Source organism: Camarhynchus parvulus, chromosome 3, assembly GCF_901933205.1.
Source record: "Camarhynchus parvulus chromosome 3, STF_HiC, whole genome shotgun sequence".
NCBI classification, from domain to species: Eukaryota; Metazoa; Chordata; class Aves; order Passeriformes; family Thraupidae; genus Camarhynchus; species Camarhynchus parvulus.
In genome coordinates, this window is record NC_044573.1 from 26,377,342 (window position 1) to 26,394,620 (window position 17,279).

At 38.7% G+C, this 17,279-nt stretch overlaps 1 protein-coding gene across 1 annotated transcript in view; it reads left to right on the forward strand.

Moving 5' to 3' along the window:
* PRKCE (protein kinase C epsilon) overlaps positions 1 to 17,279 on the forward strand; it is a 287,618-nt gene that overhangs the window by 161,596 nt on the left and 108,743 nt on the right. Inside the window, exons 3-4 of the mRNA XM_030944536.1 lie at positions 15,657 to 15,816; positions 16,957 to 16,991. Coding sequence (XP_030800396.1) covers positions 15,657 to 15,816; positions 16,957 to 16,991 — 195 coding nt within the window. The remainder of the gene's footprint in view (positions 1 to 15,656; positions 15,817 to 16,956; positions 16,992 to 17,279) is intronic.

Sequence of the window (17,279 nt, forward strand, 5' to 3'; positions counted from 1 at the left end):
ACAGAAAGGTTTTGGGATAATGGGCTATGACCTGAATTTTGAAGGAAAGGTTTTTTTAAAGTGTCTGCCATCTCTTGACTTGTTAATAAACAAAACAATAAATGGAATGAAGTTTTAGAGGTTATTTTTTTTTTTTACAATTGCCTAGAACATTTTGTATCTTTCCAGTTTGGACACGGACAATTAAGGTTTCTTTTTTTATCTCTACTGTAAGTAAACTGAGCCCAGTTCTCCTGGATTTTATGTGTGTCTCTGTTCTCTGGCATAAGTGTAGAGCTGTAACCAAAGATAGATCTTATCCTCATGTGGCTATGCATTTAAAGCATTAACTTGTACAAATGGTTGTCCTTTGTGCTGCAGGCAGTCTCCTTGCCATTCTCTTGGCTCTCCACAGATTTTGGTTGGACCCAATCCTCCTTGTGCTGTGCACAGGTTTCTAGATGAGTTTTGTGCTGTCAGTGTTAGGAGAACTTACCTGATGCCTTAGAATATCCACAGGTAGTACCACTGGTGTGAAGACAGGGTCAGTGCTAAATGGAAAACAGATACAGCAATAAATAATAGGAGAAAAATTATGACTACAATCATTCCAAGAGTTGTTTTGTCTCTGTTTTCCTTGCCTGATTTACTTTCTGGAGTAGGGAGAAAGTTGTTTGGATCCTGAAGTATTTTACTTGATTTTTGTTCTGAAGAAGAAAAGAAAACAATTCAGAGCTTTTTTAGTTCTGTTTTCTCTTTTAGATACAGATACACAGCCCAGAATTTAGCAAGTATTTTTCTTGAAAGATTCACAGTTTTAAGAAATGTTAGAAGCACGTTTTCTCCTGCACACATTTATTCTTATATGAAGTCTTCACATATGTTTTGGAAGTCAACCTTCAGTGGGTGCTGAGGGCATTTGTTAGTACTGAACTGCTTTCTGTTTTGGGAAGCAGCAAAAGGTGACTTGGGGAAGGGGAAGACCTAGAAAAGCTGACTTGCTGTACCTATTCTTCTGCATAAATATAGTTTAAATTAGCTTTAACTATCATGAATCAAAAGACACATCTGTGTTGGGGTTTTTAAGTTAGTTGTTTCAGTGAATTTGTTTGACGTTATCTTTGGGAAAACCTTAGCAGTGTAACATATTTTCTTTCATCATGATAATATCCAACCTGTTGGAGCACTGGAAGACAGGTATTTAGATCCCTGTGGAAAAGGCATGGCTCTTGAGTGTTTTCTGTAGCTAATTCTGTACATATATATCTGCTAGTTCTTATGTATGAGCTTTCTCTGATAAGGAGAGTTAACTTTTCAGTACAGCAAATGAGTAGAAAGGAAATTAATTGCATAACAATAATTCTGAACTCAGATTGCCCTTGGAGTTTGGACCATTGACAGATGTGAGCTATGTTGCTCACAGTTCTTCCTACAGGGAGGAAAGGGAGCATCCTCTGATGTGCTCTCTTTCATCAGCCCTATGTTCCCTATTATTTCTCCCTCCTTTTTCTTTCACATCCCATTTTCTCTGAGTTTTCTTTCTCCAAAGTGAGAGATTTAAAGCTCTGTTGGGTTCCATTTTGCTCTCTTTCTTTTTTTTCCCCTCTCCATTCCTGTGCTAAGTCACCTCATCATCCAACATCCCACTCTTCACACTTGCCAGCTGCTTCCATCAGTAAGTTTTTAAGCATTCCCGAATATTACATCAATTTTAGAGAACTATGAAAAACAAAATACATCTCAATCAACACATCTGTTGCCTCTTTGAAGGCTCTTTGCCAATTCTTTTCCTCTGAGTGTACTTTTTATTAGAGGCTTAATCTGCCATAGGTCAGGTAAAACAGCTCAGGTCCTATTAGATTCCTTCAAGCAGGTGATGCTTCAACATTTTTCTGAAATTCTGACTCTGTTAGAAATTAGGTGGCCAGTTAAGCATATTTTCATATGCCAGAGGCACTTTACATTTCATGTGAAAGTTGGAGCCACATGCTCACCAAATCACTGAAAATGAGAAAGACACCAATGCATCTGTTTTACCAAAGGCTGGAGTATAAGGGCTAAATGAACTTCGCAGCTAGGACATTTGGAATCTAAAGAAAAAAAAGCAAAATTTAGAAATAAGTGCACTTTTAGAACTTGGCTCAAACAAAGTCTTATCTTTTACCCATTTGTGTGTCTTAAACATTAAGACACAAAGTTAATCCAGCTGTCGTGGGTTAACCCCAGCCAGGTGTCCACAAAGTCTCTCTGCCATGGGAGAGAAGTACTACCAACAGGACAGGGGAGAAGAGTACTACCAAAGGTTCATGGATTGAGATAAGGACAGGAAGACTCTGTGGAGAGACTGTTTTCAGGGCAAAACATACTTAACTTGGGGAAATTAATTAAATTTATTGCCAGTCGAATCAGAGAAACATAATGAGAAGTAAAACCTGATCTTGAAACACTTTCCCTCACTCCTCCTGTTTTGCCAGGCTCAACTTCTTAAAACCCAGATCCTCTACATGTCCTCCAGTGGCACAGCAGGACAGGGAATGAGGGTTGCATCAGTTCATCACACATTTTCTCTTGGGCTCTTTCCTGCTCAGGAGGAGGGCTCCTCACACTCTTCCACTGCTCCACTATGGGGCCTCTCTCACAGGAGACAGACCATCAGGAACTTGCCCAACATGAATCCTTCACAAACTGCTTCAGCATATCTCCCTCCCATGAGTCCTGCCAGCAAACCCGCTTCAGCATGCACTTCCCTTGCCATGGGTCTCCACATCCTACTGGAGTCCTGCTCATGCACAGGCTTCTTATGGGCTCACAGCCCATTTTTAGGCATTCACCTGCACCAGTGTGGGGCTCTCCATAGGCTGTAGGTGGATCTGAGCTCCATGGGCTCCAGGGAAATGGGCTCTCTCTCTCCATGGTCTTCACCGTGGGCTGCAGGGGAATCTTTGCTGTGGCACCTAAAGCACCTCCTTCCCTTCCTCCTTCACTGAACTTGCTGTCTGCAGTGCTGTTTCTCCCACATATTCTTACTTCTTTCTCTGCTGTCTCGGGGTCTCTCACTGGTCAGAGTGACCCCAAGATACGTTAGAAAGTCTCTTTTCCCAGCCCGGCAGTCAAAGAAGGAGTCAAAGCTCTTCACCTCTCGGTCTCAAGGTTGTTTATTGTATCTTATCTATAAAATTCTTTCTCCTGTCCTGACGAGGTCCGCTCAGCAAGACAGTCAGAGGCATTCTCTCCTCCCCCGGGGTGGTGTTGTCTTTTTATACTAAAAACTATGTGTACAATATTTACAATTACTTTCCAATACCTATCACCTATGTTAGGCAGTGAGCTTCTACTCTAAACCAATCTAAAAGTGCCAACATCACAGCAGAAGATGGAGGCCGAGAAGGAGAAAGGCTGGACACGCCCAAATCCCTCTATCTTGCCTCCTGAACCCCCATTCTAAAAAATCCCAAAAATCTATTTTTCACCCTGTGATAAATTCACTGTCATTCTACTTAAACTATCACGGCTTGTAATTCTTCATATAAGGTTGTTAATTGTTTTTTCCAAGGGCTAAATCAAAGGCACAGGAGTCTTGGGCTCTGTGCCCAGGTCTCTCCCTGCCCCCCTGACAGGGTCTCGCATCCTCCAGGGCAGCCAGAGGAGTTTCCTGGGTTTCTGCATCTGCCTGCTGTTCCATAGTGGGGATTTTTCTCTGCTTCTTAAATCCTTGAAACCGGGGTGCTACCCCTGCTGCTGATGGGCTCAGCCTCAGCTAGCATGGGTCTGTCATGCACCCAGCTGGCATTTGTGGATATAAGGGAAGCTTCTAGCAGGTTCTCACTGAAGCTGCCCCTGTAGCTTACCACTACCACCGCCAAAACCTGCCATGTGAACCCCATACTGGTTTGTATTCATGTATCCAGTGTAGAGAGACAAGCACAATTTTTCATAATATGTTTGGGTGTGCACTTGCATCAGATTTGTCAAGGGTTCCTTCATAACCTGAGGGCTAGATATGTGTTGCTTAATTTAACAAGAGCCAGGGTTCTCATATGATGTGCACTTCAGCAAGCACACTGTACAAACCTCAAATGCTGCAAAATTTTGCTGGGAATCCTAAAAACCTTGAGAGAGATCCCTTTACTGCTCTTTTGCACAAAGACCTGCAAGAAATTAGTAATCTGATATTGCAAATCAGAGGACATGATGGATCTGGTAGGAACTGCACGGTAGGACCCCAATTCCTTTTAGAATGCATTGGGCCTCTGATCTTCCCTCATTGCTTTATTTTTTTTTATTGTTGTATAGTGTTTGAACAATAAAATATTCTGCATATTGAAAAAAATGAGAAAGCAAATGAGAAAGACATTAAAGCTTTTCTTGTTTAATCTTGTCAGTGAGAAATGCTTCTTCTGCCAATAACAGGTTATGAGGGGATGTCATGACAAGAATAAGCGGTCATCTCCTTGTTCCTGTCATGTGTCAATCTCCTCCCCAGTGAAAACCTATATAATACATTCAGGTTCTACTGACAACACACAGACTCATCATCTGCAATTCCCTCATGATGCTGTGTCCATAAGCCTGGCAAGGAGAAAGAACATCCTGTTTAGCTCATGTGTCCACTTTACCATGCATTAGATGCAGAGCATTAACATCAGGCTGGTAAATAGTGCTTTAAATACTGGAAAATTTCCATTGCAATCCATGGCAGAGTGAATATGCTCTTTTCTATAGCCACATCTGAAAATGTGTTGTTGAACTGGGGTGTGAAAGTAGTATGCTGATAACAAATCATATTGAGTACTTCAGGATTTACATAAGATATTCATTACTGTCTTCTGAGTGGAAATTTGTGGTAATGTATGTAATGTTGAAGGACATAGATGTGAGAGTTGCCTCAGTAGCGCTGCTTGTGAGTCAGAGATGTTCTTAATTAAGCTTTTGTTGTGTGCTTGGGGGGATATTACAATAAGGAAAATTCCTCCCACATTTGCAAGAAAGGCAGTGGAAAAGAGGGAAGGAGTTCTTTTGCTGCTGAGTTTTGTCTCTTGTGATTGATTGCAAGAACTGCCCACTTAGGAAATGGGCAAGATGAGTCTGTTGGTAGAGGATGACAAGATTGTCATACCATAGTCCTTAGTAATAGATAAACTACAAAGAGTAGTGACATGTAGGAACACTGGCTTAACTGTTCTATGGGTTGTATATTGGGCCAAAAATGGAAAAAAAAATTGTCAGATGTTATTTTTTTGTGATAGCTACATCGGAGAACAGTCCTTTTGAGGCATAGCACTAATATCTTTCACTTGTTTTGTTTGGTTCATCAGTAGAGTTGTGAAAAATTGAATCCAGTGGTTTGATTGCCTTGTTTTAATATGTCATACTGCTTGGGGTCAAATCCTCTTTTATTAGATATATAATTAAACCCATCAGTGGCTTTATCTGCATAAGGTACAGCTACTTTCTGTCTTACCACTTTAGTACTGTTGGAAGGGAGGAGTAATGTCCAAATCTTGAAGTCCTTATTTTAATTAGTTGAAGAATAGCATTATCATTACCTGAAAGTATAAGGAAAAAAAGTCTGCATAAATAAAATATATCACTGCCATTCTCCTTGTCCTTGAAGCTTCCTCTGGCTTTCATTAGCATTTTTTGAGCAAAGTAATGAGGATTCTGTGCTTTTTACTTTATACCAAATCTGTATATTGAAGGGATTCTTCCTGCTTGGGGAAAGGAAGCTGCTATGTAATTTGCTCTGGCTGTCTCAGTTATTACATAGGCACTGTGGGAGGTTCTCGGAATCACAGGCATTTCTGCAGTGGGCTTCCCCTGCCCTGTGAAGGATACAAACAAACAGTTAGTACTTTATTGAGAAACAAATAAAATTTAAAAAAAGCAAAACCACTTCTCTAATTGTAGGTAAGATTTCACTGCTGCTGTGAAGTACTTTGAATCTGTGTAATTTAATCTGTGTAATCAGCAGGCTTGAGCTTGCTGAGGGTACAAACTTTATAAAACCATGTTTTGAAAGTCATCTTTTCTGACCTATGTAGGTTATGCCCCATAGATCCTTAATGTGGTTATATGGAATTTTAATATAGGAATTTTAAATACAAGGGTGCTTTGTTACATGCATTTCAAAGCTTGGATAGAAACAAATTGTTGCTATCAGGATGGGGATCTGGAAATGGAATCAGCAAGACAACTTTGAGATTTAGTGGCCTAAGGCAGTAAGTGATTTTCATTGCCTTTTTTGCCTTCAGATGCCGTGACTTTTCTGTAGCTGGCATGTGACTGGGGTATCTGCAGGGTCCTGTGTAGTGCAAAACATTTTCTGTCTTGCTGTGGCCTGAGAATCATACAGAATTTTTGCAGCCCTCTTTTCTGTGAGATCTTGCTGTGTCTCTGGCCTTTTGCATGGTATCCACAGGATAATTGCTGCCTTGCTACAGATACTTCAGTGGGTTCTGTGCTGGCCAAAACTTAGTTTTTCAGGGTGCCATCACTCATCCAGCATAACTTATTGCAAAAGGTTTGAGGTTGAATATTAGGAAAACAGCCTGCCTGCCAGAATAGTGAAACAAGATTCAGGAGTGTGTTGTGGAATTTCCCTCGCTGGAGATTTTTGAGAACCATCAAAAAATTGAAAGCTGAGGCTGCCTGAAGCACATGGGGCCCTTCCCTACTGCAGGAGACTGAGCTCAGGAATCTCCCAGGTGCCTGCCACTTGGGCTTCTGTTGTTCTGTGGGGAAGCACCAAAGCTAGAGTTGAACAAATATTTAAGAAACCACTTCTGAAAGACTAGAATCCCAGACATACAAGATTCTGCTTCATCATAACGTATGTAGCTTTTGCAAGTATTAGAAAGAGACTGCTGAACTTCTCTAATCTATCACAAACACTCACTTAAAATAGCATCGTTTGGGATCTGACTGGTTTAATAGTTACCTCTGGGAAAAGAGCTTTGTCCTGAAGTTTTTACAATGCTTGTTTTCCTTCTTCACATCACAACCCTGTTTCCTTTCCAGGAAGCTGACGAAAGCCAGCAGCTCAGGTGTTGACCCTGCAGAGAGGTTATTTGACCCTGCAGATACTTCCATAGCCTGGAGCTCTGTTCAAATAAGCATGGCTGTGTGCTGCTGTGGAAGTTCACCACCCACCACAGCCCTGCCTGGGGTAGTGTGTCTCACTCTCCTTCTTTCACAGAGGACAAAGCACAGCCAGTCTGAGTGTGTGTCACCAGAGCAGTGGCCACCACCACTGCCACCACAAGGGGCTGGGTGCAGTCAAATTGCAGGACATGTTTGTAGGCTTGCAGCAGTGACAGCAGAGAGGTCAAGTCCCAAGGATAGCTCTTCTGATCAGTACAATAATCTGATCAGTTACAATAAATTTACAATAATAATAAAATATGTCATATTATATATATAGTTTCCTTCTATAATTTAGAAGATTTTCTGCTTTTTTACTTCTAGTAAGTAGTTGACTTAATACGAGATATTACATTTTGTTAGTCTGTCAGGTGCTTAACACTGACAATGCTAATACCAGGCTGCTAATGCTGCTCATTACTAACACTGTAACAACATGATCTGACTCTTACTGACATGAACTAATTTAATTTTCTGCCTGCAAGTTTATCAAGTCAGGTTATGGCACAAAAATTGTTCTATGTTTTGTAAATTATTACTTTGCTAGTTAGGACATGAATAGATGCATTAAATTTCGTGGAGTGAGCTTTTTCTCATGAATAGTAGCTTTAGTATTTGCCATATGTAGAATGCATTTCCAGTTCTTTAATTTCAATTGCAGATTTGTTGACATAAGGGCATTGTCTTTAGAGTGAAGCTGTTTGTTCCTCCTGAAAAATAAGACTGAAAGACTGAAATAACATTAGTTAGCATTGTTTTTTGGTTCTGTTGCTTATGACATCTCCTTTACAACTGAAAAAGCAATAATGTCTGGATTGTGGAAAAAGGTTTGGAAGTTGAAACTTTATTCTAAAAACCTTGAGATGTGAACTTCACTTTTCAGAAAACCTGCCCCATAGTGATAATTTGTGTGGTATTTCTACTGATAAAACTTCCTTTGCCTAATAAATTGTAATATGAAAATTGTAGTTACAAGTTGTTACATTGTTTCAGGAATACAATTTTTCTTTAAATCATTAATGTTACCAATAAAGAAATTGAGAGGAAGTAGGAGGGATTCATCTCTGACTTGCTTGCTTTGTGGATTTGACAGCTGTTTAACTACAGAAATGGCTATATCCACCCTCCAAAATGAGGTCAGTATTCCATCACCTGTGTGAGCTCCCAGGGATGTAAAAAACAGACTGCATATTTATATCCATAAATACAAATATAAACCAGTGATCCAGTTCCTATAAAACAGAATTCTGTTTGTTAAATATTAGATTTATTAAACCATGCTGTATGGTCACCGAAGATGACCATGTGTAATTCCACGTTGTTAATACCTTCAGCTTGTGTAAATTGTCACTAATTCTGTGGGCATTGTAGAGATCAAGTGCAGAAACTTGACGGCATACCTTGAAGACTTTGTTAAGAAAAGTCTCTGAGTCATTTAAAGGAAGATTTTGTCTGAGCAGGTATGGAACCTAATCCCTTCTCATCCCAGGCTCTGCTGTAGCCAAGTGGATGGGCTGCAGCTGGGGCAGCACTGGGGGCTCATCCCATCTCTTCAAGGACCTCGCTCCTGATTTTGAACACTTGGTCCAAATTATTGCCAGCCACTAAGGCTGGGACATTTCTGAAAACTAAATTGTACTTCTGTGTATGCTGAAATTGCAACTGGACTATCAGTATCTATTTAGTACTTCTATCTCTTTAGTACTTCTGGACATTAAGTCCTTTATTAAGTTTATTGAATGTGGAAGTATTTCTGTTTGAAAGATGTGGGGAGTTATTGTTGTCCCTTCAGCTTTGAGTGAGCTTATGAATGTGCTCCTGATAATAATTAAGTATGTAGAAAAACTTTGAACCATGTGTAAGTAGTCATCGAATAGCATTATAGTGCTGTTGGTGTTTTGGTTTGGACTCTTTTTTTTAAAAAAGGAAAGTAACAGAAGCCCTCAAAAATATGTGCTGTGACACCCCAATCAACTCTGTGCATATTTCAAGGGAAATTTTAAAATACATATAGGCAGAATCTCTCTTTTAGACAAGAATTTAATCTTTTGAAGGTAAGCATGTGTTTGAAGGCAGATACATTGGAGCCTCAGCCCATGCTACAAAGCCACCCACCATCTTTGGGATGCTATACTTTAAAAGGGAATTTATTCTTCAATGCATTTAGTATATAGCTGGTGTTAGCAGACATGTCTAGACACATATGTCTTTTAAAACTCACGCATTCTGTGAGCATTTTTTTCATTTCTTTAGTAGCACTCAGCATCTTTGTTTTTGTTAACAATACAGAGTTACTGAAGGATCTGATTCTCCTATCAAATGAGAAATTTCCTGTCGGGTCTCCTAAATAAAGCAGATTTGAGATACAGTAGGAAAACCTGTATGCTTGTTCTTTGTTTAAGAAGTAGTCTGGAAGCATAATACTTCTAGAAAAAGGCAGACAAATTTCATGCTCTTTCTATGACTGTGGTAAACTATGTACATCATTTCTGTGCTCATCAGTAACAGTTTTATGATATTGTATTATAGCACTTACCTTACTTTTTTTTTCTCTAAAATGTATGGAATTAGTTTGTTGCATGTGTTACTACTAAGCAAGACTTTACCAAAAGAAAGGATATAGAAATGTAAATATATGGGGGTGTTTAGCTTTTTGTTCATGGTGGATTTTTGTTGTTTTGGGTTGTTTTTTTTTTTTTTGTTTGTTTGTTTTCCTTTTAAAATAGATTAAATTCTTAAATGCAAAATCCCATAATGATTTCTGCCTGGAGAAATCTTAATGCCAGTATACATGCTTCTACTGTACAGCCCAGAATAGAGTTTGGGAATAATCCTTTGAGACCTTATTTTGATGCATAATGATCTGGTTACACTCCATTCTGAATCCTGAGAAGTCCTGGACATTGTTTCTACCCCTTCTCACTTTCCAACTTATTTTTAGACAAATTACCTCTCCTGCTTCAATCAGTATCCTTCCTCTGTTTAGACATTATGTAGTGCTAAAATAAAAGCTCTATTTCAGTACATACATACTGGTTAAAGTGATCAGGCTTAGATATTATACAAAAGCTGTTAGTTTTCATCTTCAGCAATGAAACCTCAGTACAACCATTGTTCCTTTGCATTTGTTCTTTTAGAGTCAGTTGTAAATATTAAAGGTTGATGTTAAACCAGCTAGCTCTCTGGATGGTGCTCGTAAGCTAGGGGTGACAGCAATGTGACACCCAGGAGATGCTCAGGGTGAAAAGGCCCTTGTGCTAGAAGCGCCATGAAGGGTCAGGGCTCTCTTGCAAGGATTTTCCTGGCAGCATCACCAGTTTCCATGTTACTGTCATACATGGCCCATGCTTTGGCTTTGATGGGGCAGAAGACATTTAACTAAAGTTTAATTGTTTTTTCCCTTCCCCAGTCACCTTCAGATTGAGGGAAGGGATCAGCATTATTCTTGTTTAGAAGTCAGCATTGTCAGCAATAAGAAATGCTGGATACCCCCTCTATTTGTGTGTAAGCTCTCTTGCTCTTTTTCTGCCTTATTTTTTGCATTTTTTTGGTTGTTGTCAGAATTGTGTAAGTATTCAGAACACTGAAGATAAGACATGGCTATGGAAGATAATCTTGTTGCAGTTAGTGCTCCACATTGAGCCCTTCTCATTTATGCTGAACCTGTTTTAGTATGAAACAAGACCTGACACGGTTGAGCCTTTGATATTTGGTGTGCAGGTCTTACTCCCCCAGTTTTGTTTCCTTTGAAGATTACTGAGCGTTATGCAGTACTTTCCTTTCTTTTAAATTTTAAGAAATTACTTTTAAGTTGTGACTTATAATTCATGCTTAATGGATACTACACAATGAACAGCATTAAATGTAGTTCAGACAGCTCGGTTAAGCCTCCATTTTGCAGGTATTTATGAGTTTTGTGCAATTTTTCATGCCAGATATTTCTGACTTTTATAACACTTCCCTTAGAGCTTGGATTTAAGCATGCAAGTCTTTTGAGTCTTTAAAATTGTAGGCTGTAAAATTGTGTATGTATCTACATATGAGTATATAAAAGCAATTATATGCTATTGTTTTTCAAATAACTCAAGAGTTACTCTTGGATACAGTGAAAAGAAGTAGTGGCATTACTGGCTATGGTTTTGAAATAAAATTAGTTTTAAATTTGCCCATTCTCAAGTACCATCATACGAAGCCTAAACTCAATGTGCTCACCGACAGCATTCTCCATGAACACTTGGAAATTGTCATCATTTCCTACTCCATCTTTTGAAATTAAAATGTAAGAAATGCATTTGAAAAGGATAAACTGAATAGTACAGAAGACAGAAGGACTCAAAACCAAAACAGGGAACAGAATGTACGTTACATAAGAAACAGCCTTTAGTGAGGAAATGATAAGCCTCTGTGACTATATAGTAGAAATACCATGAGAAGAAATTGTATTGAAACTTGCTAGTATTCTGACTATGAGAAATTCACTTAATTTTAACTCCTTTGCTAAGAATAGAAATGCCATGCACAGTATGCAGTATGCTAATGGTATTTTCTAGAACCTAATGCATACCTCTGTAAGACTTTTAAAATATATTTTAAAGGCCAATTTTGTTTGGGATACTAGTATTTTCAAAAAGAATGCATTGAAAACATTAGTTGTCTATATTATACAGATGGTGGGGGTTTTCCCAAATACTCCCTGCTTTCTGCTAGCATTTATTAATCTTTGCTTTCCATTTGTAAATGGTGAGAGATATTTGGGGAGAGCAGTGTAGCTCCCTTCCAGAGTAGATGTCTTCAGATGGATAAATTAACATCTCTAGCGTGACTGTTCAGTATGAGATAAATGGATTTTAATTTAAATACAGACTGTTGTGAGTTCTGCTAGAAATAAGTGGTTCACAACCCTGGGTATGAGCCAGAACAGATGTGATCATCTGCTTCTGAGTCACCTGGGACAGTTCCTGCCTGATTTTATGCCTGTGGCCCAAAACAGCAGTGTGAATCACAGGATTGTTCAGGTTGGAAAAGACCTTTGAGGTCATCAAGTCTGCCTGTTAACCCAGCACCTCCATGTTCAGCACTAAACCATGTAGTTAAGTGCCATATGCACAAGGTTTTTGAATGCTTCCAGGAATGGTGACTCCACCACATCATGGGCTGCCTGTGCCAATGCCTGACCAGCTTTTCAGTAAAAAGTTTGCCCTAAAATCCAATCTTATGCAAGATTTGGCAGGATTTTGCTTGGGGACTGTGGGAAGTATTGCTTATATGTTTATATAGGGTCACAGTAAATAAGTGACTGAACTTAATGTTAACTTGAAGTTATTGTTGAGCTTGTGGGTGAGCTAATTTTCCTGTGACTTTATCTGCTGTGATGAAAGGCTCATGTCCAGTCATCCAGTGGTCAGTCAGGCACTGTAATGTCAGCTGCTTGTTTAGCCTGGAGAAAAGGAGCCTGAGAGGAGACCTTTCTGTTCTCTATGAGGGTGGAGTGATGTGGAAGTTGGTCTCTTCTTCCAAGTAACAATTGGTAGAAGAGGAAATGCTATCAAGTTGTGCCAGGGGAGGTCTAGATTGAAAAAATTTCTTAACAAATTGTGTAGTGGTGCGTTAGAACTGGCTGCCTGGGGAAGTCAACATCCTTGGAAATATCTAAAAAACATGTTGATGTAGCAGTTAGGGACATGGTTTAGTGATGGCCTTGGCAGCGCTGGGTTAGTGGTTGAACCAAGAGATCTTAGAGGTTTTTTCCAGTCTTAATGATTCTATGATTCTGTTCTGCTCCAAGCTCTAAACGAGTCCTGCTGCCAACTGACAAGATGGGGATTGCACACAGGGTGCAATGAGAGGTGAGGTGTTGGCAGAGCCAATGCTCTCCAACATGCAGCTCCTCTGGCCACTTCCACTCTAAAGCAGGGCGCAGTGCATGGATTTGGCCAAGTGCTGGTCTTCAGTGGCAAAAGGGGAAGAGCAGACTGACGCAGAGACTGAGGGCACCTGGCTAATGGACCTCCAGCATTATCCAAGACAGACCAAGAAAAGTACATTTCCTAACTACAGGTAGAGGATCCTTCTCATACACAGTGATGCTGTTTGGGTGGAAATTATTTTTGATAATCGAGGCCTGACATTTAATCTGACGCTTTCAGATGCATTGTTTGTATCTGTTTTCAAGTCAGTGCATTTCTGAAAAGGATACTGTTTCATTATATTATTTAAACTGTAAGTATTAGAAGGGAAAAATGGAATTTCATTAAAGAACTAAATATGGAATTGAAACTAATGCAGTGAAACTAGTTTTAAAACTTTGTTGGTAGAAACAAGCAAACAAACAAAACCCCAGTGTCATGATACTGCTTTTATGTAGCCAAAACAAGAGGAGGATTTTACATGCTCTGTAAAATTACAGGTGCTTTATCTGTGAAGAATTGCACTTAAGATGAAAAAATGACAAAAACAAGCACTGTAGACTGAATATCATATCAAATGTGTATTGTACTCTGTCAGAACATCTTGTTCATTTTGTATAAGCACACATAACTTTTTGGGAAACCTTTCCAGAAGGGTTGGATTTTCTGAGGGAAACCTTTCCAGAGGAGCTGGACTTTAACTTTCTCACATCCAGGTTGTGCATACTGTAGCAAAGTCTATAATCTGGATGATAACCAAAAGAGCAGATCTGTGTTAATATAGAATTATTTCCTAAAATACCTTTTCTAAAAGATTTCCAGTAGCTTTGTAAAGTCACTAAATCATTCAAGAAGCTAGAAAAATGAATCTTATGTTGGATTTTCAACTATTTGTTACATATGCTTTGTGGAAGACAATCTTTCTCTTAAGGAGCTGTGATATTTATTAGACATTATAGTTTTGCTTAATCCCTAAAAATAAACAAAATTGACAACCTAAAATTAAACATAATTGGTAACTGTCTAGTATTTCTTATCTCTTTCTTGAAGGGCAACCTACAACCATTGCTTTTTGGTTGTTCTTCAGCATAAATAAAAGGGGTAGCTTTGTGTACAAGGCTGTGTTTATTTACTGAGAGCTCACTTTAGAATAGGAGTGCCACTCTGGCCATCCCACAGATGTGTCATCTTAGGGTGAAAAACAACTCTGAGTATGAAGTGTTTGTAAAGCATTAATGTGTATGGAGCTTAGCCTCTTCTGTGCATAAATAAATTTGCTGTCAAGGAGTCAAGGAGTTTAGCCTTTGCTCTGCAGTGAAAGACATTGGTCTCTGTTTGTTCATCTGTTCTGTTTTTTTCCCAAGATGTCCGTCCGTTGGTTTAATTTAAGACAATTTTCTAGAAATTCTTTAATCGATACCTTTTATATTTAAAACCCTCAAACCCAGGATTTATTCAGTGCTTGTAAAAGAATTTGAGACATTTTTTGCATTGGGCTGTTCTCAGACTCTGAATTTTCTATGTGTTGTTATTAGGCACTGTACTGTTGCTTGGACAACTCAATTGTGTACAGAAAAGCTTGCAGCAGACCAAAGTTGGTGTTTTTGGGCCTTTGTAGTGATTCACAGTAGCTGAAATTCAAAGAATGACAGGTGTTAACTACAGATGAAAGTGTTATATGCACCAAAGTATTGAGTGCATGGATTCAGTTGGCAATGGATAACTGAATATGGTCCTCTCCAAGTCTTATAGTCTAGTTTGCCAAGGCATGAGTGGCTCAGGGAATGTCTGTAAAGTCTGTTTTTCATTAAAAATTGTGAACTGTTCTTCGTTGCTAATTCATCCTCAGCTTTTGCTTAATGTGTACAGAATATTATCATGGTGTTAGTGATATTAAAAAAAAACAAACCTTAAGAAAAAGACCCAATGCACCCTGAAGATTTTTTTCCAAATGTTTTCACTCTGAATTATATCAAGTTCATTTTATACTTCCTCTACTGTTAAATATCATGTAAAATTGGAATAGGAATTGATTAAGAACAGCTTCCTTCCCTTGAACATTTTGCTGAGCATATATTAGTATCAAAGTGGGTTATTAAAGCCTGAAGCTCAGATCTCAATCAGGGATTCTAATAAGTAGTCAATTCTGGATGGAATTTTTTGTTCTGCTTGATAATACGTACTTTTACTCTGCTTTCTTGCACTTGTATCAGCACTTTCTGAATGTACAGGGACATGGGGATGTTGGGATTGTTTTCTTCTCCTGGAGATCAAGTGAGGTGAAAGTCTGATCTGTTAGGAGAATCTAACTGTATAATTACTGTTAAGAGGTTGTCAGTGCGCTTGATAGTGATAAATTGTAGAGGACTTAATCCCAATTTAGCATGAATTTACAGATGAAGCTTTAAAAGAACTAGAAGTTGCTGTACTAAGCAATGAAAACCTTTGCCCTCTGCTAATTGATGCTAAAAATGAATAAAAATTATGCAAAACTTAAGGAAGTTATTTTGCACTGCTGGGTACACAGGATTATTTTTATTTTTGAAAAACACCTACCTATGCATAGTATTTGAGTTTCCCCAGGCTTGTGTGTGCGGCAGCCAGTGCTGATTGTTTTTCCCTGTGTTTCAGCCCCCAAGGACAATGAAGAGCGTGTGTTCCGGGAGCGGATGCGCCCCAGGAAGCGCCAGGGTGCCGTGCGGCGCAGGGTGCATCAGGTTAATGGACACAAGTTCATGGCCACCTACCTTAGACAGCCAACATATTGCTCACACTGCAGAGACTTTATATGGTATGGAGCAACTTTGGCTTTGCTTTCTTTGCAACTTTGAGCTGGGGAGTTGGCACACCTTCCTGTTTCGCTGCATTGAAATATAGCATAGAGCACTAGTTCTTTTCCTCTTTATTTTGACATTTACCTGTCAACGAGGTTTTTCTCCTTTGAACCACAAAGTTCCATATTTCCCTATCTAAACCACACCAAATTCCAGGTAGACAACCAGTCTAGTATTATTATTATTATGTATTTTTATTACTTAGGTCCAGTAAGACCTAAATATAGATTCAGACTTTAATATTAGACTTTTACATTTTGTCACAGTGACAGAATTCTTTGTTACATGATTAAGAATCACCATCTTTCTTCTAAGAAATGCAAAGCTTCTTTACATCCTACTGAAATTAAAGGAATATCAAATGGAATAGTTAATGGAATAGTTCTAATGACACAGAGATTTTGGTGCTCAGTATACAGGGTCTTTATTATTACAATGTACACCAAGAACTCTCTTGCAGAAATTATTTGCATTATTTTGAGTATTTTCAATTTTCAGATGGGGAGAAGTAGTGGAGACATTCAGTCTTCAGTCATTTTTCAGGAACTCCTGATATTTTCCAAAGTGACCTAAGATACTGATTTGCACAGAAGATCTGATGTGATCAATAGTAAATACTGACAGTAAATATTTCTTAGGAGTGTGTAATAAATCAGTCTTTCTCAATGTAAAATGACATGAAATGTGCATAAACTCAACTGCATTCCTCTAAAAAGTGCCTGGGGGTTATAGTTTGTGTTGGCTAAGGTGATTTCAAGTAATACTGACAAATGCAATCTGTCTATTTAGAGATCTGCTTGACGATGATTTACCATTTTGTTCCCTTTCCACGCACCCTTTGGCTTTGTCTGTTTCACTATAGTAAATCTATCTGTACTTCTGACTGCCTTCATGGTCTCTCATCCTTCCTGTTACCTCTCAGCACCTGAAATGTTCCTACTTGGACCTGATCTCAGTCCAGGCATGCAGTTATCAGATGATTGGTTATGAGAAGCTTTTCTTTAAACGTGTGCATGTCTAGTAAAGGGAAGGAAAAGATATTTTCATTTTTAAGAATATTTCCTCTTCATTTTCTAAAACACTTTATTATTTTTCAGGGGTGTAATAGGAAAACAGGGATACCAATGTCAAGGTAAGAGAAATTCTACTTAAGGACAATTTAAACATATTTATAATGTTATATAAGTAATAAGATATCTTTATCAGGCATCGTAAATGTACGATGTTAAGAATTTAGCACCCGATGATCAGAGTAAGTTTGTCTCAACAAGTATAAAATCTTTGCATCAAGTCACAGTAATTTTTTTCAAGACTGTTGGTCTTAAGCATCATATATGAAGTAGGAGCTTAGCTAACAGTCCTGAACATCAGATCCCAGATATATCTTCATATGTATCCATCTAGGGAACCATATCTGCAG